General features: G+C 39.4%; 1 protein-coding gene across 1 annotated transcript in view; it reads right to left on the reverse strand.

The window, feature by feature from the left end:
* Positions 1-420: 420 nt before the first annotated feature.
* LOC127797251 (ubiquitin receptor RAD23c-like) overlaps positions 421-23748 on the reverse strand; it is a 55184-nt gene continuing 31856 nt past the window's right edge. The window contains exons 7-12 of the mRNA XM_052329972.1: positions 4126-4278; positions 3985-4053; positions 3859-3906; positions 3613-3722; positions 3455-3533; positions 421-912 (exon numbers count right to left, since the gene is read on the reverse strand). Of these exons, the coding sequence (XP_052185932.1) occupies positions 796-912; positions 3455-3533; positions 3613-3722; positions 3859-3906; positions 3985-4053; positions 4126-4278 (576 nt within the window). The 3' untranslated portion in view covers positions 421-795. The remainder of the gene's footprint in view (positions 913-3454; positions 3534-3612; positions 3723-3858; positions 3907-3984; positions 4054-4125; positions 4279-23748) is intronic.

Genomic DNA, 23748 nt, shown 5'->3' on the forward strand with positions numbered 1-23748 from the left:
TAGTAAACTGCGATTATCTCAACCGTCCCATTCATTTTTATTTTTATTTTAAGTAAATAAATCACAATTTATTGACCCGTTCTCACCTAAATCCCATTCATTTACCTCCCCCACTTTGTTACTCTTCTGTGCAGACATCGCCCAAGTGACGGCCACGAAAGCAACAGGCACGCCAGAGGTGGTCACATATTGCCACACTAATTTCTTATTCTGATTGCTAAATTTGTCAACTGCCATCACAGGCCATTTCATTCAGTCCAATTACTCGCCACAAAATGCAGGATATGATCTGGCAACAGTTGAGCCCAACTACTTATAGCGAGAAAGATAGAACACGTCCAAACACGCTCAGCCACTAAGTTCATCCTCAGAAAATCAGAACAGCAAGAAAAAACTGCCAATATCACAGCGCACCAAACAAACAGCATGGAACCCCCTTCCCTAAAATCTTGTACATGATGAACCTGGAAATGTAGATCATTTAAACCCACGTGATGTGCCACCCCAGCCAGTTAAGAGGAAGCAGCACCTATATAGCATGACTAACGTATATCTCAACAAGTAAGATATTGAAAAAAGACATGAGACATGATAATAGTTACATATTGACATTAAGTGTATCTATCACTAGACTTGTATAGGTTCAAATATATGGTTTGGGATGACGAATGCACGTTCGGGGTTAAAGAAGGAAAGGACAAAAACGTGAAAACATGATCAAATACCAGGGTATGAAAGAAAGTTGAAGAAGAACGAAAACCAAGGAAGAAGAGATAGGGACCATGCCTCCACGTATCAATCTTCGAATTCATGCATATGATCCAGAAGGTAGTTAGCGGCCAGCTCCTCATTCTTGTTGCAAGCAAAGAACACCTCCAGTACAATTGCCCGATCAAAACCCATTGCTTCAAGCTGAAATAGGGGCAGAAAAGCATATCGTTAAGACGCCTAGAGCAAGCATTAGCAACCTTCACCGCCACAACTCCCATCTCCAGGATCCAACTCCAACCTTGCGCGTCAATCAAATTATAGATATGCAACACCCAAGAAAAGAAAGAACATTGCCCAAACAAAAATGTGATTAACTAGAACATAAATTAAATTATTACATCTACTTCGATGTAAATTCGAATCTTCACAATATAAGGTGAATTTAAGTCTGAAAATATCTTGCAAAATGCTATTTTTCATGCCTCCACCATTTTCAATACAAAAAAATATAGAGGTGCATTTAGACTTAAAATGTAACGTTAAGGTTCAAAGGAGAAGATTATATTTTACTATAGTCCACTCTGAAAAAAATTGGTAAGAAAAATAACATAAAATGACCACTCTTGAGATTTGATCTAAAAATAGACAGTATCCGTACATTTAGTAAATACACTAATATTGAGCCCAAAAAAAAAAAATACACTAATAATCTTTCCTTTTGAAAGTTAAATCAGATTCTTCACGTGGTTAAAGAGTCCTAACTAGACTTAACTGGAATTAAGTAACAAATAAAATATAGTTGCAATACCAAAAACACGAATAGTTGATTGGCTGGTATAAAAGATCATTAAATAAATGTACCAAACAGCCTTTATTGTATTTTTTCTTATACCCTAAATGCCTTCAAGGTTACAACAACCACTAGATTGTAAATATACAGGTTTTCCTTTTCAACACCAACACTTACACTTAAAATTAGATCATGGGTGGCAACCCAAAAAAGGAAGAGGCAGCTTTGGGTAGCTAAACTTAAATAATGTGTCAAATAAGGTGAGTAATTAATTTTGATAATCTTGAACTTCGGCAAGTGTACCTTGAGGGCATTTTGCAAGTAATAAGAATATGATAAAGAGTGATTTGTTACTTTTCTTTAGGATCTAAAATGTATAATAATTTATAACTTATTTGAAGATCTAGCCCCCCAAAAAAACTTATTTTAAGAACATTTGACAATATAACTCATGTTTTGCTTATGTCATGAAATTTCAGTCACATCCAGTAACAGCTCTCTAATGGTAGAAAAGAATGTGATACAACTTTCAAAAAGCAAAGGTGTGATCAGAATATTTTTTGAAACGTTGGGAATATTTTCTATTTATAGACCAACTGCAAGGGTGTATAGTACAATTTACCTAATAACATAAAGGAAAACATCTCTTTAGTAAATCACACCTTGTTAAATTCATACACTAGAAATTATTGTATGTTCTTTTAAATGATTTATGATTTCATATATACTAATCTTAAATTTTCTTAGCATATGCAATGATGATCAACTGGATGATACTTTGAGAAATTAAGAAACATATAGATATCTTTTATTTATGATTATTAGTTTGTATATTTCTTGCCTTTAGTATCGAAACTCGTATTTAATTTAAATTCATGCAATAGCCTTCTAAATTTTATTTTCTAATTTCTTAATCTTCTTTTAGCATAAAAATTTGGAAACTTTCCCCCTAGACAAATTCTACTCCATCCTTGAATATGAGACAATTCCATTGCTTCTGAATAATATTGAGATTGGAATTACACAAGGATCAAGTGAATTACAATGTGACTTAAAAGACCCATCCACATAAAGAGACTCAGCTGTGCTTAAGCAGAAAGAGCGAGTACACACAGAACAACATATCAAGCTAAATCCACAAGGTGGGGCTGATGTTTGATCTAACGATTTTTGTAAGACATTTTTTCTAGCTGCAAAAATACGTGCACCTTAGAATGCACAACCAGCAAACAGCTAAAGGGTTGCAAACATGAAGTTTTACTACCCAGCAATGCTGCATTTCTGGAGAACCTCAACCTAAAAGGGGTTCTCAACCTAAAGGGTTGAAGTTTAAACATTTAAAATTTCCAGTGCTCAAGTTTTCTTTTAATATTAATTCACAATTCAAGCTTTCAAGTGCTAACTAGAAAGTTTCACTAACACACACCCATGCTTGAAGTCTTGCCCAATCAAACATCAAATAAAAAACCCAAACTTAAATCAGTTGCTTTTCATCTTTTTCCAGTCTTACCAATTTCAGTATTGAAAACTTTCCAGTAAATGAATTCATCATCCCAACAGTGAACTAACTTGAGCAAGAAAAAATTGTAATAAAAAAGAAATCACAAAAGCATTATCAAAAGTACACAGGAATTATTGGTTATGAACCAATTTGCAGTTTGGGCATTTTTCAGGAAAATACCTGTAATTGTTTGAGAAAATTTTCCGAAAAATGTTTTGTCAATCAAAAAAATGAATTAAGCCTAAAAAGATAGGCCCTTCAGCCTTTTTTTTTTAAATAATCCAAGAAATTAAAAAAAATGGATATTTTCTGCAATATTTTGAGAAATAAGTGAAAATTTGATAATTGATAAAATATTCAAGCTATTTCTGGATATTATGAGTCCAACAATTTTGCAGCATGAACACAAGGAACATCCAATCCAAACAAAGGTAGTAAGAAACAAAAGTTACCCGTTCTATGGCTTCACGTTCCTCTGGTGTAACTGTAACAGCCTGTGGCATTGCTGCAGCAAGATCCCCCAGTAGGTTCCTAAAAGCAGAACACAAATCAGCAATGTTGTATATCTGCTACAATTACTCAAAAGCACTAAACCAACATTAGAACCTACCCTTCTCCACCTTCAACAGGTTCATTGATCAGGCGAAGAAAATCAGCCTGGTGCTCCTGGATAAGCCTCACCAGGTGAGGATTTTGCTTCCCTAGCTCCTGAAGCATGGGCTGTCATAGGAACAAAAAGAGGCCTTGAGGATCCATAGACATGGAGAAAATTACCCACTTGATCAGGTATGCAAAGAAATTAATCTATAACTATTTATTAGCAACTAAAATGAGATCTGCTGCAGTGCTGTTAAACCTGTAATATTTGTGGATTTGCCTGCACCATAGCTCGCAGGGCTTGGAACTGAAACAGGAAGCAAGATGTTACATCAGATATATACATAGCAGATACAGAATATGTGAGCATAAGGGGATGATGTACCTGTTGACTATTGCGCAGAAAATCCAGGGTGCCTGCACCAGCAGCAGTTGCACCCATGTTTGGCAGTCCCTGTTGCAGGAAACATAGGGTGGTTAAAATTTTCCAAACAAAACTGATTAAGAATGACAATAGATCAGCTACCTGAGGAAAGAGATCCAATGGATTAGCATTGGGTCCACTTGGAGGAACAGAAACTGGTTGCGCAGGTTGCTGAGGCTGAGCTGAAAAATTTGCAGCTGGGCCACTAGCAGTGCCTTGAGCCGCAGGAGGAATTTCGGCTTGCTCAGGGATACCCTAATATTAAGTAAAATAATAAAATATAGCTAAAAATTTAAAGACAAGCAATATGTATATTTGACATAACCTCTAGTCTTGGCGTCAATGATGCCTAAGGAATTCATAAGAAAAGTATTAATAATTATTTTGTCTCTTGCTGTTCTGCTTTACATCTCACAGAGAGAAAGCAAAATGATAATAGAACTGTTCCCCACTCATAATAAAATCTTCAGGACATGATGGTGTAAATGTATAGAAACATAGAAGAGCAAAGCCAGTTAAATGTATTTTTATGGATTATATCACACATACAAGTAACAGACTCTGCATTAGGAGAGAATAGGATCTTATAGTGAATCAGTGAGGATTAAGGAATGAGACAAAATAAGAAAAAATAATTACACAGTACATTCTCTGCCCCAATTTATTTCCCAAAATGTTCGTCATGGTTAACATGATTAAGTTATATGAATTAAAAATATACAGTTGCTGGGCAAGGCCCAAAGCTTATGAAAATTTATACCAACAACTTGATAGAAAAGATGGGAGAAAGAAATGAGAGGGTGATCAAGAATAGGCAGGAGGAGTATTTCTCAACATTATTCAATGAAGATAGAGAAGCAAGTGTTATGTTGGGGGCATCTTAGTTAACTCTGAAGAAGATGGAAATTACATGTTCTATAGATGTTTATTTCCAAATGAAATAAAACAAGTATTGAGAAAGATGATAAATAGCAAGGTAGTTGGGCCAAATAATATACTGATATAAATAAGAACAAGACTGGAAGAAGCATTTCTTAGATAATGAAATTGTTTAATGTAATCCTTTGAAATAAGCTGAATTCTTGAAAGCTTACTTGAATATTATTGAATCCGAGTAGAGGTATTTATACAAGTACAAAATATCTATTCTATCTCCTAGAAAATAGGAATAAATTCAAATTTAGATTACAATAACTAATATTGGAAATGCTGGAATTTATCTTCTGCTTTCAAGCTGTATCTTTCTCCTGAATCGTGGAGGTTCATGTTATCTTCTAACCTGCCTTATCTTTTAAATCTTGAAGTCTTATTTTATCCAACCACCTTCTTCCGTTTTTAAACTTGAACACCCAATCTCATCGTCCAACACTCTCTTTCAAGTTGGAGGATAAATACTTGTTATTCCCAGCTTGCCAATTAGAGATTCGAAACCTGGTCTTGCCATGGCTTTTGTAAACACATCAGCCACTTGACTTCTTGTAAGAATATAGGATAGATTAATACTTCCTTCCTCAATTTCCCTCTTTATAAAAGTTCAGTCTATTCTCACATGTTTCATTTGATCATGTTGAACTGAATTTTTAACAATACTAATTGCTGATTTACTATCACTGTACACATTTGTTTACTATGACAAAGGAATACGTAAATCTTCCATCAGTCTTTCTAGCCAAATTACTTCACAAATTTCTTGAACTATAGCTTAGAATTCTGCCTCATCACTACTACGGGTAACAACCGATTGCTTTTTACTTCTCCATATAACCACATTTCCCCCTACTTTAGTACAATAACCTGAAATTGACCAGCCACTTTCAAAAGACCCTGCCCAATCCATATCAACAAAGTCCTCAATTCCTCTTTATGTTGTTTTATGAAATAGCAATCCCTTTCTAGGTGTCCCTTTTAGATACCTTAGGATATGAAAAACAACATTAATATGTCTTTGAGTGGGAGAATGCATATGTTGACCTATTACACTCACTGCACAGGCTATATCCAACCTTGTAAGGGATAAGTAAATTAATTTTCCCACCAACCATTGGTATCTTTTCTTTTCCATCTGAGCATCATCACTGATTTCTCTAGATTTTCAGTTCTTTTTGTCATGTTAGCTAGCTAAGTTGTCACTGTAGCAAGTCTACTATACCTTGTAAAATAAAATCGTGTTTGACATAACTGGAGGAAAGTTCTAGCATGCCGTGGGAATTGTTGTAAGCGCAAGTGGGCAAGTGGGGCAACTATTTTGGTGCCTAAACTTAGCCCCAGTACAAATACTACTGATCTGTGCCTAGCTGGATATAATGAATGAAATTGAAAATTAGTTTCCTTTTCAATTCTCATTCTCTTTCACTCTATATTTCTCTATTCTCCCCCTAAATTCCCCAATTCCCTCACATCAACCATTCTCAAGCAATTGAGAATTCTCTTGTTAGATCAGGAGTCTAACAAATTGGTATCAGAGTAAGGCCCTAGTCGTTGAATTGGAAGAGAGATCGAACATGGCCGACAATACCCGAATGAAGCACATGGACACTCAACTGTAGCACATGCCCATTTCAATGATGGAGATGCAGAGCCAAGTGGACTCAATGGAAGGAAGGATGGAGACGGTGGTAGACTAGAAATTGGAGACAATGGCAGGAAGGTTGCACCCGAACATGCGCGAGTAGATAAGGGAAGAAATGCAGAAGCAGGGGAACATATTGCGGGATTAATTGCAACAGTTCATGCGCATGTTTTCGAGACAAAATCAGGTAAGGATATCTCCTGATTTTCCCCCTAGAGATAAGATGGATGAATGGAAATAACACCCACAATGCGGGATCATCAGAGTTAAGAGGGTGATCCAGCAATGGTGGGAGAGAATCAGGTGGAGAGGCAGTGAGGCTTAAAATTTCCCACACCAAACTAGTTTTCCAGTACCAAAATTGGAACTAACAGTGTTTGAGGGGCAGAAGCCCCATTGGTGGATAAGGAGGTGTGAAAAACTGTTTAGCATCCACCAAGTAGCAAACGATAAAAAGGTGACCTTAGCATCAACCTACCTTAACGACATGGGGGATGTGTGGTTCTAGGGGTGATCTAGAGTAAGGGATCATTATGTCATGACCTTGGGTATTATAGGGGCAAAGATGTAATTGAATTACAATTACAGTTAGGAGGTATTTTTGTAATTCGGTTACAGCACATGAGTGTTGTTATTATGTTATTTTCCCTTTTTGTCTTGTAGTTTAGTTGATTTGAGAGATTTGTTTGGTAGCTAAGTGAGGCTATATATATTGCTTCAGCTGTAGGAAGGAGATATGATGAAAATGAATTGAAAACTCTATTTCTCTCTCTCTCTCTCGGTGATCTCCTCCCTTATCTCTTGCTGTTCTCTCCCTCCCAACTGATTTCTCCCCCAAGTTCTTCTCTTAATATTCTCGATCTTCCTCTCATACCTTAGCTCATCCCCAAGGTTCACGACAAATGGTATCAGAGTAGTTAATCCTTGACTGTGGATTTGATTCCAGTTGAAGGCGATTACTATGGTGAGCGATTTTCCTTGGCGATTGTGGTCAGGCAAATTTCGATGGCGTGTGGATTTGATTCCAGTTGATTGGAACTTCCAGACGAGGAAGCAAGCCCAACCCAAAAGGTGAGAAGCGATTCTGGGTGAGGCGAAGCGTTGTGAACAGACAATGCTCGCAATTGGTGAAGGAGTCCGTCAAATGCATTCTCGGAAGCTCATGGCCTACCGTTTGCACATCGTCTGGTGCAGTCAAGTAGCAGTGTTGGATGCGAGTCAGGTTGCTTAAGACGAGGATGAGACTCACTTTAGAGGCGACTTTGAAGGATGGTAACGGAGCTGACCTCGACCATCCAAGCAAGCTTAGGGAGCGACAGTAGTGATGCGGGTTGGTCGAACGACTGGAGTGGGTGACCAGAGGGTGATGTGAACAACTAGGAGGTCGCGATTTGGACTTGGGAGTGTTGCGACTGTCCAAGGTGAGCGGAGTCCATCGAAGGTGAAGCAGATGGCCTAGGCGCGTGCGACTGAAGCGGAAGACAGGTTGAAAGAGCTCCACTGGAGTTGACGACAAGGGTGAGGAAGGCTGTCAGCCAGTTCAAACGAATTCGTTGAATAGCTATTGTCAAACGAGGAAGAATTGAGAGAGAAGCAGGGTCAAGTGATTTCTGATCACCTCACGGCCCCAATCGGAACGCATCACAGAGCGAACTTATGCTCCTGACTGTAATGGGCTGGCAGATCCGAATTTTCATTCAATTTTTGCGATAGGAGCAGGCCTAGTGCTTCCGATGGTAATTCCGTGTCACTTGAAGGTGATTCAAGAAGCAGCAACTTCTAGTGAAGATGCGAAGGAGAAGTAGGAGGATTGGATTGCAACCAAGACTCCAGTAATCTAGACCAGACTTGAAGACAAGCAACCCAGGAGGATTCACGAATTGGAATTTGGAAATTCTTAGTGTCTGATCCACAGTCGCTACGGGTGACCCTCGAAAATTGATTTTGAAGCACGAGGGTGGAGCGTTGGCTGCTATTTGAGGCTGAAAAGGGAACACGAAGCAAATCCCAGTGAAATTCCGATAAATTACGAGACCGAGCTAGTGGATGCAACTAGTGGACGGTGATTGGGTGACGGTAGATAAATTCAGCTTCCAATATGATTTGGAAGGTGTCTGCTGGACAACAATTAGGCTCAGAGTTCGGGAGGACTTTGACGGCGATTGAACTAAGAGGATTCCAATTGGTTCTTGGGATATTGTTGCCAACATGGTTGTTCGAACAAGGAAGGCGAAGCAAGTTAGCCAATCTGAATTTTTGTTTAATCTTTAGAAGCAGCTTGTAGAAACGGGAGGAACATGCCAACGATTATTGGCCATGATTTCTAGCAAGTTGGGCGAACTCTCTTATCAGATCTGTTAAAGCCACGCCAGCTAATTTACGAAGGTGACAGTGGCGGAATTCTGGTAAATGAAGTGAAAAGGATCTGGAGTCCGATTATTTTGCCGAATAGAGGCCAACATAGGTGAGTTTACAACAGTTTCTTTGGTGACTGCTGACATAAGCATTGAATTGGAAGGCAGGTGGCTCATCTTGCTAAGAAATTGAAGACTGTTGAGGGTTGAGAGGCAATTGTTTATCCTAGGTGCTTGTTGTGAAGCAGATATCAAAAGGAGATGAGGTCTCAATTGCAGTCGAATGATGCTGCATTTTCAGTGGCTAATTTTCAAGCAATAGAGTAGCCTCAATTGCAGCGGACCAGTGTTGCATTTTCAATGGGGTATCCTACTCATGAAGCTAGGGGCGACAGTATATACATGAAGCAGAATGCTTCATTTTCAGTTGGAATGGAGCCTTTATGATAGCCAAAGAAAGCTGCATTTTCAGTTGACCAGAAGCATCAAACATGGGGAAAGGATTTTGAGGCAGCCACGGGGACAAGGAAAAAAGAAGTGGGATTGATGAAGAATGCGAGAAATTTGGCTGTATGTTCCACGAGAAGCTGCAAGAGTTTACAATGATACTAATAAAGAAGTATCATTACAACTTCCCCGCTAAATAGTTCGATGATTATTGCGAGAGTTTTAACAAAGACAAATTCCTTAAAATAGAGCCGTTGAAGGAGAAATTGAGGAGGTAGGAAGTAGATTCATTGCTCACCTCCAATGTTGAGCAGAAGAAGTATACCAGTTTAGGCAAAATTGACAAGGAAGATGCCAACTCATTACCTTCGTTGGCTAATGCATGGGCTGAAGGATTTGGGGGTGTTTCGGATCAGAAGTTTGTGGGAAATGGAATAGCATTGGATCAAGAAAATCTGACTGAAGGAACCTCAATCTACACAAATATTGGGGCTGAAATCCTTCCTCCTATTTTGGACCTACCAAAAGCTAAGGATTCTTTGGATTGGGGTAAAATGGGTAGCGAGAAGGTGGAGAGGAATGAGGAGTACATGGAAGAAGAGAGTGAGGAAGAGGAATTGGAGAATGATAGTCTCTCAAGCACTCTTACTAGTGCTAAGACACTTGATTCTATTGATTTCTGGAAGCAACAGAAGGAGGAGCCAGAAAAGCCTCTTCACCAAGTACTTAAGGAAAAGGAACAAGGTATTGCACCGGGCACCTTGCTTGGAACATCTCACATGTATGTCATTGGCACGGGCACGCAAGACAAAGCAAAGGTAACATTGCAGCAAGAAGAGTTGGAGGTAATGTACAGGTAAGAGAGAATTGAAATTCTGTCCATAATTGAAAAGGATGGGGTTGTAGGGCTGACGGCACATTTGGAACCATTTTTAACGACACTAAGGAAGAGGCAGATGGTTGAAATTGGTGTGACAGCAAAACGTAATGCTGTTGTTGCTGTGGAGAAAGAAAAAGAAGGCAAAAAAAAAGGAAAAAACAAGATAAGAAGGAAAAGCGAAGAAGAAACTATTGGGTGAAGATGGGCATTGGATAAAGAAGCAACGGCTAGGTGATAATAAATTTCTTGAGGACAAGAAACATTTCGGGGGGGGGGGGGGGGGAATTGTCACGACCTTGGGTATTTGGAACGACCCATTATTCGGTCGAATTATATTAACTTGAGAAATGAATATTTAATTAATTGAATAATGATTATGAGGCATTATGTGTGTTATTTTTAGGTAATGTGACCAAAGTAGGGCGAATGTGGAAAAAGATCAAAGGATTGATTCTAACGGAAATGGGACCCACGAGTTTGCAAGGTATGTAAATAAGCATTTTATGGAATGCGAGGTATGAGAAATATTGCAATATGAATTTTAACTTAAGTGTGCATAAATATATAAGGGAAATGGTTTATTAAAATAAAGGAGATGGTTATTAGTGGATATATATATATATATATGATATTATGTTATGAGTATAAAAGGGGAATTGTGAGGGAGAAGGAAATAAAAGGGAAATTGAGAGAGGGAGCCATAGGATTGGGGAAGTAGAGAGCTAGGACTCCAACTCTTCTACTTCTTCTTCTTGGATGATCAAAGTGTCAAGAGAGGTTGGTGCAAGATTTTAGTTAATTTTTCATCTTCTTCTTCCTCTCTTAGCTTGTATGTTTTGTTATTGAAGGTAGGTTGTGAACCCTTTTTTCTTGGTGGTTCTTCAAGATCTAATCAAAGGGAAGGCTTGGTAAAGGCAAGTTCTACTCCTCTTCTAACTCTTTAAATCATGATATTTTGAGGATTATTTGTGGAAGAAGAGAACACCCATGCTTTTTATGCTTTTGGTTGAGATCTATGTAAAGATCTTTGTAAATCTTCTTAAATTCTTGAATGTGATGGTTGGAATTGTTTGGTTACCTCAATAGGGTTTGTACCACCCTATATTTGTTTGGGAATAGTGTATTTTTGGGTTTAGATTTGAGCTTTGGGAGAGTTGGAGGAGTGTGGGGGTATGTTGTTCGTCATTTTTGGGTTCTGGAGGTTTAAGAGTCGACTCTGGGGTGTTAAGAGTCAACTCTACATAAAGGGGTTCTCGGCTAGGTCGCCTCTGGGGATGTAAGAGTTGACTCTGCCTCGAAAGTCGACTCCCCGGGCGTTAAAAGTCGACTCTCGTGGTAGACTACACTGCGCACCCTCTACTATTTTACCCATAACTTTTTATATAAAAATTCGATTGACGAACTGTCTAAAGTGTTGTAAACTAGACTTGATAGACTTCTATTTGACATATTATAGGTATTATTTGGACAAGATTTGAATGGTCTCCCTAGGGTTTAAAGTCATACCTATCAGGATTGGGAGCCAATCCACGTTCTGTGTCATTACTTGGTTCGAGTTTCAGGGTCTCGTGAATAACTATTATGAGAGATGGTTGAGATGCATATGTGGGGTGTGTCTCATGCATTATCATGCCATGATGTGTATATATATATATATGTATATGTGTGTGAGCCTAGGTATTGGGTGGAGCTAATTGGCCTCAGGGGTCGTGTGTGGTCGCGAGCACCGCCCTTGGTGTGGAGCTTTCCGAACCCAATGACCTCACGGAATTTGAAGTGGTTATGACCTTGGGTTGGAGCTGACTGTCCTCGAGGGTTATGCGTGCTCACGAGCATAACCCTGGGAGTGGAGCTGTCTGTCCCCAAGCGTCCATTGCTAATTGTACAAGCTTATGAAAGTCATATATGTGCATATATTTTCTTTGGTTATGGGGCTAGTGTGCGTGACTTATTGGGTGTTATTCCTTTTCCTTATGGCGAATCACTCATGTTGTAATCTGATTTTCATTATCATCCGTTGTTATGCTTGCTGGGCCTCGTGGCTCATTCTATTGCTTCTTACACCGTTCCAGGAAAAGGCAAAGGTAAGGCTGAAGGCGAGTCTAGCAAGGGTGGATCTCTAGGGACTTAGCTGTGTACAAAGATTACTAAAGACAAAGTCATTAGAAGTCTTTTGTTGTATTATAGAGAACTTGTCAGTCTCTTATATTTTGAAGGCCTATGTATATGTTGTTGTGATCATGACTTGGGCTTTTGTATCTAATGAAGCTTAGAACTTTTGTACTTATGTCATGAATGTTGTACATATGTGATAATACAAGAAGTGCTTATGGATGTTTTGTTGTTATTCCCTCTCTTGTTGTGGTTGGGTTGAATGTTCTTATTTGAGTTATTTTTGTATCATTCTATTGATGACCTCCTCGCGGATCCTCTATGCTAGCCGAGGCTCCGAGTGGCGGGCCGTCACAGTATTATAGGGGCAAAGCTATAATTAAATTATAATTACAATCAAGGGATATTTTTGTAATTCGATTACAACACATGGGCGTTGTTATTCTGTTATTTTCCCTTTTTGTCTTGTAGCTTAGTTGGTTAGAGAGATTTGTTTGGTAGCTAAGTGAGGATATATATATTACCTCAATTGTAGGAAGAGGATATGATGAAAATGAATTGAAAACTCTATTTCTCTCTCTCTCTCTCTCTCTCTCTCTCTCTCTCTCGGTGATCTCCTCCCTTATCTCTTGTTGTTCTCTCCCTCCCAACTGATTTCTCCCCCAAGTTCTTCTCTTAATATTCTCAATCTTCCTCTCATACCCTAGCTCATCTCCAAGGTTCATGACACATTATACTTAGGATGACTTCACCAAAGGGTTATGCGGAAGGTTTGGTGAGAGGGGGATGATGGACATTGTAGAGGAATTTAATAGGTTGGAGCAGGATGGTTTGGTGCAGGAGTACCAATTGAAATTTGAGGAACTAAAGTCCCTGATGTTGAATAGGAACCCCTTTATGACTAAGGAATATTTTGTCTCCAACTTTGTTGGGGGGTTGAATGATGAGATATGATCGGCGATTAAGACGTTGAAACCACAAACCGTGCAAGGGGCGGTTGAGGGAGCCTCATTGTAGGAGTTAACAATGGAGGCTTTAATGAGAAACAAAGGAATTAGAACAGAGGGGTGGGTCAGTCAAGGGATGGTGTTGTCTAGAGGAAGGATGCAAGGAAAACAAATCACAAGAGGGGGTATCAGGGTGAAGTACTTGACATCTACACCCCTTACCACGAATTTACAGTAGAGGAAGAAGTTGATCGAACAGAGGAGAGCAACAAGGTTATGTTTTAGGTGTGGGGACAAGTACACCCCAGGACATCTATGTAAGAAGCAATTACTCCTACTGGAAGGAGGGGAAGAAGAAGAAAAGGAAGAATTGGCTGAGATGGGAGATGAGGAGGAAGGCAGTGGGGCTATTTCCTTGCATGCGATTAGTCAATAGCAAGATCATTAAGGTTGAGGGGAAGGTACAGGACAATAACCTCATGGTTCTAATAGATAGTGAGAATACCCATGGTTTTATTGATGAGAGAACAACCAAGAAGATGAGATGCCAATTGGCTAGCACTCAACCCATGCCCGTCACAGTAGCTAATAGGGATAAAAAGATCAACAAATCTGCATGCTTAGGATTCTGTTGGGAAATGCAAGGGGAGGATTTCCAGGTTGATTTAAGGTTACTCAAATTAGGGGGGTGTCATATTTTGCTAGGGATTGATTGGATGCGGGAGGTGAGTCCAATCAGCTTTAATTTTAACAACATGGAAGTAACCCTATAGAAGGAGGGAAGCAGGGTGGTGTTGCAAGGAAATATGGAGGTGGGAACATGCAAACTGATAAAAGAAAAGAAGCTGCAGCAACTATTCAAGAAGAAAATAGCATAAGTGCCATAATTGTTCTCAATTGAAGCCACTGAGCAGGAGATAGACGTGGAAGGAGGCTCTAAACCCACCTGGCAAATACATGAACTGACCCTCCTTGATTCATTACTGGCTGAATATCAAGATCTTTTTGTAGAACCTAAGTCATTACCACCCAAACAATTATTAGACCACACCATACCACTCTTACCCAATGTGAAACCAGTAAACATCAGGTCTTACCGATACCCACCAAAGCTGATGCAGTCACCAATCAAGACCCAACCCAAAGCTGACCCGACCACGTCGGAACAATATTTTAATACTTCTTAAGTTTTAGAATTCTACTTGATTTAGGATTCAATTTCATGTTTCTACTTGATTTAGGATTCTACTTCATGTTGAATTAGGATTTATTTCTATTAGGATTTTAGTTGGATTTTGTTTACAAATATTAGATAGATTTGGATTAGCCAAATACTATAAATATGCCTAGGATCTAGAGTTTGTAATCAAGTTTTTCTTAATCAAATTTCAGCCACCTATTTGGGTTTTCTTAGCAAAACAGTCTTGTTTTTGCATCTTCTTGAAAGCCAAGCTTCGGCCATTGAAGTTTGCTCTTTCAAGGGTTTATTTTGGTGTGTTTTTTCACACACGCGCTACACGCTGCGTCAGGTGGTATCAGAGTGGTTAATCAACCAATTAGATGGCTAATCTTGAAGGTAACAGTAGCAACCAGCCTCGTGACGGTGATCAGGGGTTGTCTGCAGTTTGGAGAGCAATTGAAGAACAGCGGGAAGTAACTCGTGTCAACTGAAAAAATGAATGGTCTTTAATCTTGTTCAATCAAGAAGCACACGAGTACAATAAATAACAATCATCTTCCTGCTATTTTTAGGAAGATTCTAACTGCTATACAAGAACCTATTTTTAGAAACTATAAATAAAGAAACAAAAGGCTATATACAGATTTACATTCCTACTTTAGATGATCCTATCCTAGGCACAAGATCAACTAAAAATAGAAAGATATAAGAGACTAATTGATTGACTAAAAGAACAGCCAATCGTAATCCTTAGATATCGGCTAAATTAGGAAGCTTCCATTCCTTGCTGCTGCCTTGTATTAAATACTCACTAACACTCCCCCTCAAGATTGGAATGGATATCATCCATCCTAATCTTGCTAGAAAGTCTTCGAAATACCATTGGAGGTAATCCCTTTGTAAGAATATCCGCTACTTGATCACCAGAGGAGACATAAGGAGTGCAAATCAAACCATTGTCCAATTTTTCTTTGATAAAATGTCTGTCCACTTCAATATGCTTGCTTCTGTCGTGTTGAACTGGGCTGTGGGCTATACTGATCACAGATTTGTTATCACAATAGAGTTTTATAGGACCTTGCCATTGAATTTTTAAGTCCTCCAAAATAATTTTTAGCCATAACAGCTCACAAATACCCAAAGCCATAGACCGAAATTCTGCCTCAGCGCTAGATCGGGCTACAACATTCTGTTTTTTACTCCTCCATGTCACAATATTCCCACCTAGGAAAGTGCAATAACCTGAAGTTGATCTCCTATCCACCATTGAACCTGCATAGTCTGCATCAGTATAAGCTTCAAGAGTCAAATCATCACATTTTTTAAATAGAATCCCTTAGCCAGGCGCTCCTTTAAGATAGTGAAGTATCCTATAGACTACTTTCAAATGAGGTTCTCTCGGACTGTGAATAAATTGACTGACTACTCCAACCGCATAGGCGATGTCCGGCCTAGTGTGAGCTAAGTAGATGAGTTTCCCAACCAGCCTTTGATAAGACCCTATATCCACTGCATTTTCTCCTAGAGCTTCTCCTAACTTGTGATTTGGATCAATTGGGGTGTCCATAGCTTTGCATCCCAGCATCCCTGTTTCATTTAATAAGTCGATGATATATTTTTGCTGAGAAATAAAGATACCTTTTTCCGAATGAGCCACTTCTATACCCAAGAAATATTTGTCTCCCCAGGTCTTTAATTTCAAACTCTCGAATTAGGCATTCTCACAGCCGTTGCATTTCGGTTTCATCACTCCCTGTAACCACAATATCATCAACATAAACAATAAGTATAGTGACTCTCCCTGAAACCGAATGCTTCACAAATAGAGTATGATCTCCTTGACTTTGCTTGAACCCTTGAGCAACCATTGCTTTTGTAAAACGACCAAACCATGCACGTGGTGATTGTTTCAAGCCATATAGGGCTTTATTCAACTTACACACCTTCTTTTCCTGATTAGGAAGCTCATATCCCGGAGGTATGTCCATGTACACTTCCTCTTCAAGGTCCCCATGTAAAAAAGCATTTTTGACATCATATTGGTGTAATTTCCAGCCAAGGTTAATTGCTAAGGATAGAAGAACCCGAACTGTATTTAATTTCGCAATAGGAGCAAAGGTGTCTAAATAATCAATACCATATACCTGAGTATACCCTTTGGCCACTAATCTGGCCTTATAGCGGTCTAGGGAGCCATCAGCTTTGTACTTGACAATATAAATCCACCGGCAGCCTATAGGGTGCTTTCCTTCAGGTAGATCAACAATTTTTCAGGTCTGGTTTTTCTGTAGGGCTGCCATCTCTGCTTCCATGGCTTCTCTCCACTGCTTATGTCCTATTGCTTTAGAAAACGTCTTTGGAACAAAGGTAGTATGCAGGGTAGTGAGAAAAGCTTTGTGAGGAGAGGATAATTTTGAATAGGAAAGAAACAAATATAATGGATGTTTGGTGTAGGCTCTAGTTCCCTTGCGAAGAGCAATAGACCAATCCAAATCATTAGGGAGATCGACAGATTCAAGGGTCACAAGATTGGGACTTTTAGGGCTGTTGTTAACAGCAGTTGGAGATTCCGTGAGGATGTTACCTGAGGTTGAGTTGATAGAATCAGTAGCTCTGTCATCTGCAAGAGTAGGCTTTGTGGAGGAGGATGCTAGATCTAGTATAGGAATTTCAGCACCTTTTCTTCTTGAGTAAACCTGTAATGGCCAAGGGGATTTCGGGAATGATTCTGTCACTCCTGTTTTCTGGGTGCTCTCTGGCTTAGCAGCCGGTAAAGGAAACAAAGGTTGATTCGAGCAAGTAGGAGTAGGAATCATAGACTGATTTGGGTCAAGAGATGAATGATCGGATTGATGGAAATAGGACTCTTCTTCTGTAAAGGTGACATCGGCTGACACAAAGAATTTTTTTGTAGAAGGGGGATAACACTTGTAACCTTTTTGAGTGGCTGAGTACCCAATAAATATACATTTTACAGCTCTTGGGTCTAGCTTACCCCTGCTAACGGAAGGAATATGAACAAAGGCACTACACCCAAACACCCTAGGCTGCAGACTTGGACTGATCATACGACAATCAGGGAATGACTTAGTGAGCAATTGGATTGGACTACAAAACCCCAGAAGCTGAGATGATAAGCGATTGATAAGGAATGTGGCTGTTAGAGCAGCTTCCCCCCAATAATGTTTGGGAACATTATGATGAAAGAGAAGTGCCCAAGTAACATTTAGAATGTGCCCAATTTTCCTTTCAGCCACCCCATTTTGTTGGGGAGTGTAGGGACAAGATGATTCATGTATGACTCCCTGTTTTAGGAAAAAATCAGATAGGGAATGATTGAAAAAATCTCTAGCATTATCTGATCTAATCCTCTTAATGCTCACTCCAAACTGATTTTTAATCATGTTAAAGAATGTGGGAATCACATTACTTACATCAGCCTTAGTTTTTAAAAGATATAGCCATGAGGTTCGAGTATAATCATCAATAAACACTACAAACCACTTTGCTCCAGAGATATTAAACATAGATGAGAGACCCCAGATGTCACTATGAATAAGGGAAAAAGGTGAACAAGACCTTTTATTTGAGGAAGTAAACGTGGATCTCCGATGCTTAGCCATTTCACATATAAAACAATGAAAGACAGCAGTACTTAGACCCTTGAATAAATCTGGAAACATGTTTTTGAGAAGAAAAAAAAGATGGATGACCTAATCTGTAGTGATGCAACCACAGTTGGTTTTTATTAGACTGAGCTAAACATGATATGATCTAATCTTTCCCTTGTCCTCCCTCCTCTCTAGGTTCCTCAAAAAGAAATAGGCCTGCTTTCTCTTTAGCAAGTCCAATCCTCCTCCTTGAGCCTTGCTCCTGCATCTCGTAATGGGTAGCACAAAATATGATATTGCAATTAGAGTCTGAAACAAGTTTATGAATAGATATTAGGTTAGCAAAAAGTTTGGGGACGTGCAACACATTTTTAAGGGTGAGGTGCCGACTAAGAATCACATCACCTTGGCCTGCCACAGTGTTTGAAGAACCATCTGCTAAGGTGATTTTTCTGGAACTAGGACAAGGAATATAAGAACTAAAATGGGTTGAAATTGGTGTCATGTGATTAGTGGCACCAGAATCTAAGATCCATGAGGTAGGGGAATTATTTTCTGAAGCATATAGGCTATAAGATATGGTAGAGATACCTGTGAGAGCAAGAGAGGCTACACCCTCAGTTTCTGTACCTTTTCCGAGGGATTCCAATAGTTTTCTCAGCTTGCCAATTTCCATTTGATTCAGCTCTGGGACATTTTCTTGCTCGGGTTCCTTTTGATTTTGAGGCTGTGGGTTACTGCTGGCTGCCATATACACCTGGCCAGAATTCTTCCCTGAAGATCCTCCCTTATTAGGCCGCCCATGAAGTTTCCAACATTTCTCTATGGTGTGCCTAGGCTTTTTGCAATAGGTGCACCATAGGTTATCTCTATCAAAGGGCTTCTTCTCATCCTTTCCTTTGTTTTGGGCCTGACCTTTTAGAGACAATAGAGCCGAAGTTTCTATTGGATTGGTTTCTAACATAACACCTCTCCTTCCTTCTTCTGCCCGAACTATAGAAATAACTTCATTGAGGGACGGTAAATCTTCTTTTCCAAGAATCTGAATTCTCACAGCATTAAAATCAGTATTTAGCCCAGCTAGAAGATCATATATCCTTTCCTTTTCAACAAACCTCTTGTGTAATGCAACATCTTCGCTGCATGTCATCTTTAGACACTGGTAATGGTCTAATTCCTGCCACATAGTTTGCAGAAGATTGGCATATTCTGTGATTGATCTAGTACCTTGCTTTGTTGCTGCCACTTTAGTTCAAATCTCATAGATCTGGGCATCATCTTTGATCTTGGAATATGTCAACTTAATAGCCTCCCAAATCTCCCTTGACGTCGATAGAAACATCACCGTGTCGCTGATTTCAGGGACCATAGAATTCCATAACCATGACATTATTAAAGAGTCTTCTTCGTCCCATGTAACAAACCTTGGGTCATCGGTCTTAGGGCCAGTCCCTTCTAGGTGACTAAGCCTCCCTTTGCCCTTAAGAATGGTCCGAACCAATTGAGACCACTTCAAATAATTCTTACCATTTTAACGGTAAGCTATCTGAAGGCTTGGCAGATCCCCACTGGTATTTCCGCCATTGTTGCTGGTCATTGAAGGTTCAGCCACTCTCGTATTGCTGGAATCGGTAGTCTCAAGGGTTTCAGTATTAGACATGATTCAAGCTGGACTGAAGAAAGGAGGAAGGGATCAAGTTGAACCAAGGAGGAAACGGCCACAATAGTTTCACAGATCGGAAAGCTATTGTCTTGGCTCTGATACCATGTCAACTGAAAAAATGAATGGTCTTTTTAATCTTATTCAATCAAGAAGCACACGAGTACAATAAATAACAATCATCTTCCTGCTATTTTTAGAAAGATTCTAACTGCTATACAAGAACCTATTTTTAGAAACTATAAATAAAGAAACAAAGGGCTATATACAGATTTACATTCCTACTTTAGATGATCCTATCCTAGGCACAAGATCAACTAAGAATAGAAAGATATAAGAGACTAATTGATTGACTAAAAGAATAGCCAATCGTAATCCTTAGATATTGGCTGAATTAGGAAGCTTCCATTCCTTGCTGCTGCCTTGCATTAAATACTCGCTAACAACTCGTACTATCTAGCAGCGATTGGAGCAAATTAGCAACCAATTGGGCACTTTACTACGAGTTGATGATGACAGTAACTTGAATAATGGGGTGAATCAAGCCGGAGCAAGAAGACCACCCATTAATCATGTCCTTGTTAATCCTAGAAGACCAGTGATTGAAGATAGCGATGAAGAGGATGATTTTGGCCAAGCAATAGCTAACCCTGGTGGTAGAGGGGTTAGGAGGAATGCGCATCAGCACAACCATTGGGGCAACAATGAGTATAAACTAAAAGTTGATATTCCTACCTTTAGTGGAGATCTTGATATTGAGGGGTTCTTGGATTGGATCACTGAGGTTGATCGTTTTTTCGAATACATGGAGATTCCAGATGAACGACAAGTAAAGCTAGTGGCTTACAAGTTGAAGGGCGGTGTATCTATTTGGTGGGAGCGATTAAGAGAAACAAGATTGAGGGAAGGCCGACAGCCAGTTCAGACATTGAGACGAATGAAGCAACTGTTAAGAGGTAGGTTTTTACCCCCTGACTATGAACAATATATGTTTGAAGCTTATCAAAGATGTGCAAAGGGAATGAAGAGTGTGAATGAATATACCTCTGAGTTTCTGCGATTGACGGAGAGAAACCAATTGTTAGAAAGTGACAATCAACAAGCAGCTCGTTACTTGAATTGATTGAAGCCTGTTATTCGTGATAAAATTGGGGTTCAGATGGTTCTGAGTGTGCAAGAAGCAAGGAACTTAGCTTTAAAGACTGAGTTAATATTGAGTGAAAGAGCTCGTAATGACAACTATCGTCGGTATAGTGGGAACGAAAATAAACAAGCAGCTTTTGATAAAGGCAAGTCAGCTCAGGGAGCACAACCCTCCAATCCACCCCATACAGTCAACCCTAATAAGGCTATAACGGGGGAAAACATTCGAGGTATTACTTATAATCTTCCAAAATCCCCTAATCCTTATGCAAAGCCTATTCTTTTAAAATGTTTCAAGTGCAATGAGGTTGGGCATCGATCTAGTAATTGCCCAAGGAGAAAAACAGTTAACATTGTAGAAAGGGAAAAGGAAGATGTTGCTGAAGAGGAAGTATATTGCGAGGCTTATGGGGAGGATGACGAAGAAGATTATGGACATGGGGAATATACCTGTGCAGTGAGGAAGTTAATGCTATCTCAAAAGAATGAAGATACTACTCAACAGCATAAGTTTTTTCGCACGAGGTGTACGGTGAAAGGAAAAAACTTTGAGTTGATTATTGATAGTGAAAGTCAGGAGAACATTACAAGAAGAGACGTGGTGGTAAAGATGCAATTAACTCCTGAAAAACATCCAAGCCCTTACATGATTGGATGGATCAAAGAAGTTGGTGGCATACATGTGGATGAACGCTGCAGGGTGCCTTTCTCTATTGGTAAGTACTCCGACAAAATCTATTGTGATATTGTTGATATGGATGCTTGCTATATTTTATTTAGGAGGCCTTGGCAATTTGATGTGGATGCTAAGCACTCGGGTAGAAAGAACACATATCAGCTTGAAAAAGAAGGTATGCGTTATACTTTGTTACCCATAGTGGAAAAGAATCAAACCAAAACTTCTAAAGTGGAGGGGCAAAATTTTCTTACAATTACACATAAACACACTGAGTTTATGAAAGAGTGTAAGGATACTCGAGAGGTTCACTTATTGGTTATCAAGGGAAAGAGTATGAGTGAGCCATTGAAGATGAATCAAATTCTAGTGGAGGTGCAGGAATTGTTGGAGGAATTCCATGATGTGGTTCCCGAGGAGTTGCCTAATGAGCTACCTCCTATGAGAGGTATTCAACACCACATTAACTTGGTTCCTGGTGCTAGCTTGCCTAACCTACCATACTACAGGATATGAGTCCCAGGGAGAATGAGATTTTACGTGAGCAGGTAGAGGAATTGTTGAGAAAAAAGGGCACATTCAAACTAGCATGAGTCCATGTGCAGTGCCAGTATTATTGACACCAAAGAAATATGGGAGTTGGAGGATGTGTGTTGACAGTAGAGCCATCAACAAAATTACTATTGGGTACAAATTTTCAATTCCTAGGCTCGACGACATACTTAATCAACTTGATGGGGCCGTGATTTTTACCAAAATTGATCTTAGAAGTGGTTATCATCAAATTAGAATTCGACCTAGAGATGAGTGGAAGATAGCTTTCAAGACGAGAGATGGGTTGTTTGAGTGGTTAGTCATGCCCTTTGGACTAACTAATGCACCAAGCACTTTCATAAGACTAATGAATTAAGTATTACGCCCTTTCATTGGTAAATTCGTTGTGGTGTATTTTGATGATATTTTGATATACAGTAAGTCTATTAATGAGCATGAGGGGCATATTCGAGATATGTTGAGTGTGTTTTGGGAAAACAAACTTTATGCTAATTTGAAGAAGTGTACTTTTATGAGTGAGAGCTTGTTGTTCTTGGGCTTTGTTATAAGCAAAGAGGGCGTAAAGGTAGATGAGGAAAAAGTGTGAGCTATTAGAGTGGCCAACCCCTAAAAATGTCAGTGATGTGCAAAGTTTCCATGCGTTAGCAACTTTCTATAGGCAGTTTATCAAACACTTTAGTAGTATTGTGGCTCCAATTACTGAATGTTTAAAGAAAGGAAAGTTCCATTGGGGTGAAGAACAAGAGCAAAGTTTCACCTTGATAAAAGATAAATTATGTACCGCTCCTGTCTTAGCTTTGCCACGCTTTGACAAATTGTTTGAGGTTGAGTGTGATGCGAGTGGAGTGGGTATAAGTGTTGTGTTGTCCCAAGAAAAAAGACCAATTGCATTTTTCAGTGAGAAGTTATGTGAAACCAGAAGAAAGTGGTCTACTTATGATAAGGAGTTTTATGTAGTGGTGAGGGCTCTTAAAACATGGGAACATTACTTGATTGCCAAAGAATTTGTTCTTTACACGGATCACCAAGCTCTTAAGTACTTGAGTAGTTAAAGGCAATTGAGGAGTGATATGCATGCTAGATGGTCTGCTTTTATCGATAAATTTCCATATAAAATTGTGCATAAGTCGAGTCAGCATAATCGAGTGGCGGACGATTTGAGTAGGCGTGTGGATTTGATCAAGACCCTTAGTGTTGAGATTGTTGGGTTTGAGTACTTGAAAGAATTATATGCGACAGATGAGGATTTCAAACATGTGTGGAAACAATGCATGTCTCAGCAACCATCAGGAGATTTTTATGTGCATGATGGGTTTCTCATGAAGGGAAATCAGTTGTGCGTCCCTTGCACATCTCTTCGTGAGAAAATTATTCGAGATTTGCATGGTGGTGGCTTAGCAGGGCATCTTGGCAGAGACAAGACTATTGAAGCTATTATGGGAAGGTATTATTGGCCAAGAGCAAGAAGAGATGTTTCTATTATTGCGGCGAGGTGTTATATATGTCAAACAGCTAAGGGGCACTCTTCTAACACCGGTCTCTACATGCCATTGCCTATTCCCAATGCTATTTGGAAAGATTTGTCTATGGA

The sequence above is a fragment of the Diospyros lotus genome, chromosome 3 (genome assembly GCF_014633365.1).
Source record: "Diospyros lotus cultivar Yz01 chromosome 3, ASM1463336v1, whole genome shotgun sequence".
Lineage (NCBI taxonomy): Eukaryota > Viridiplantae > Streptophyta > Magnoliopsida > Ericales > Ebenaceae > Diospyros > Diospyros lotus.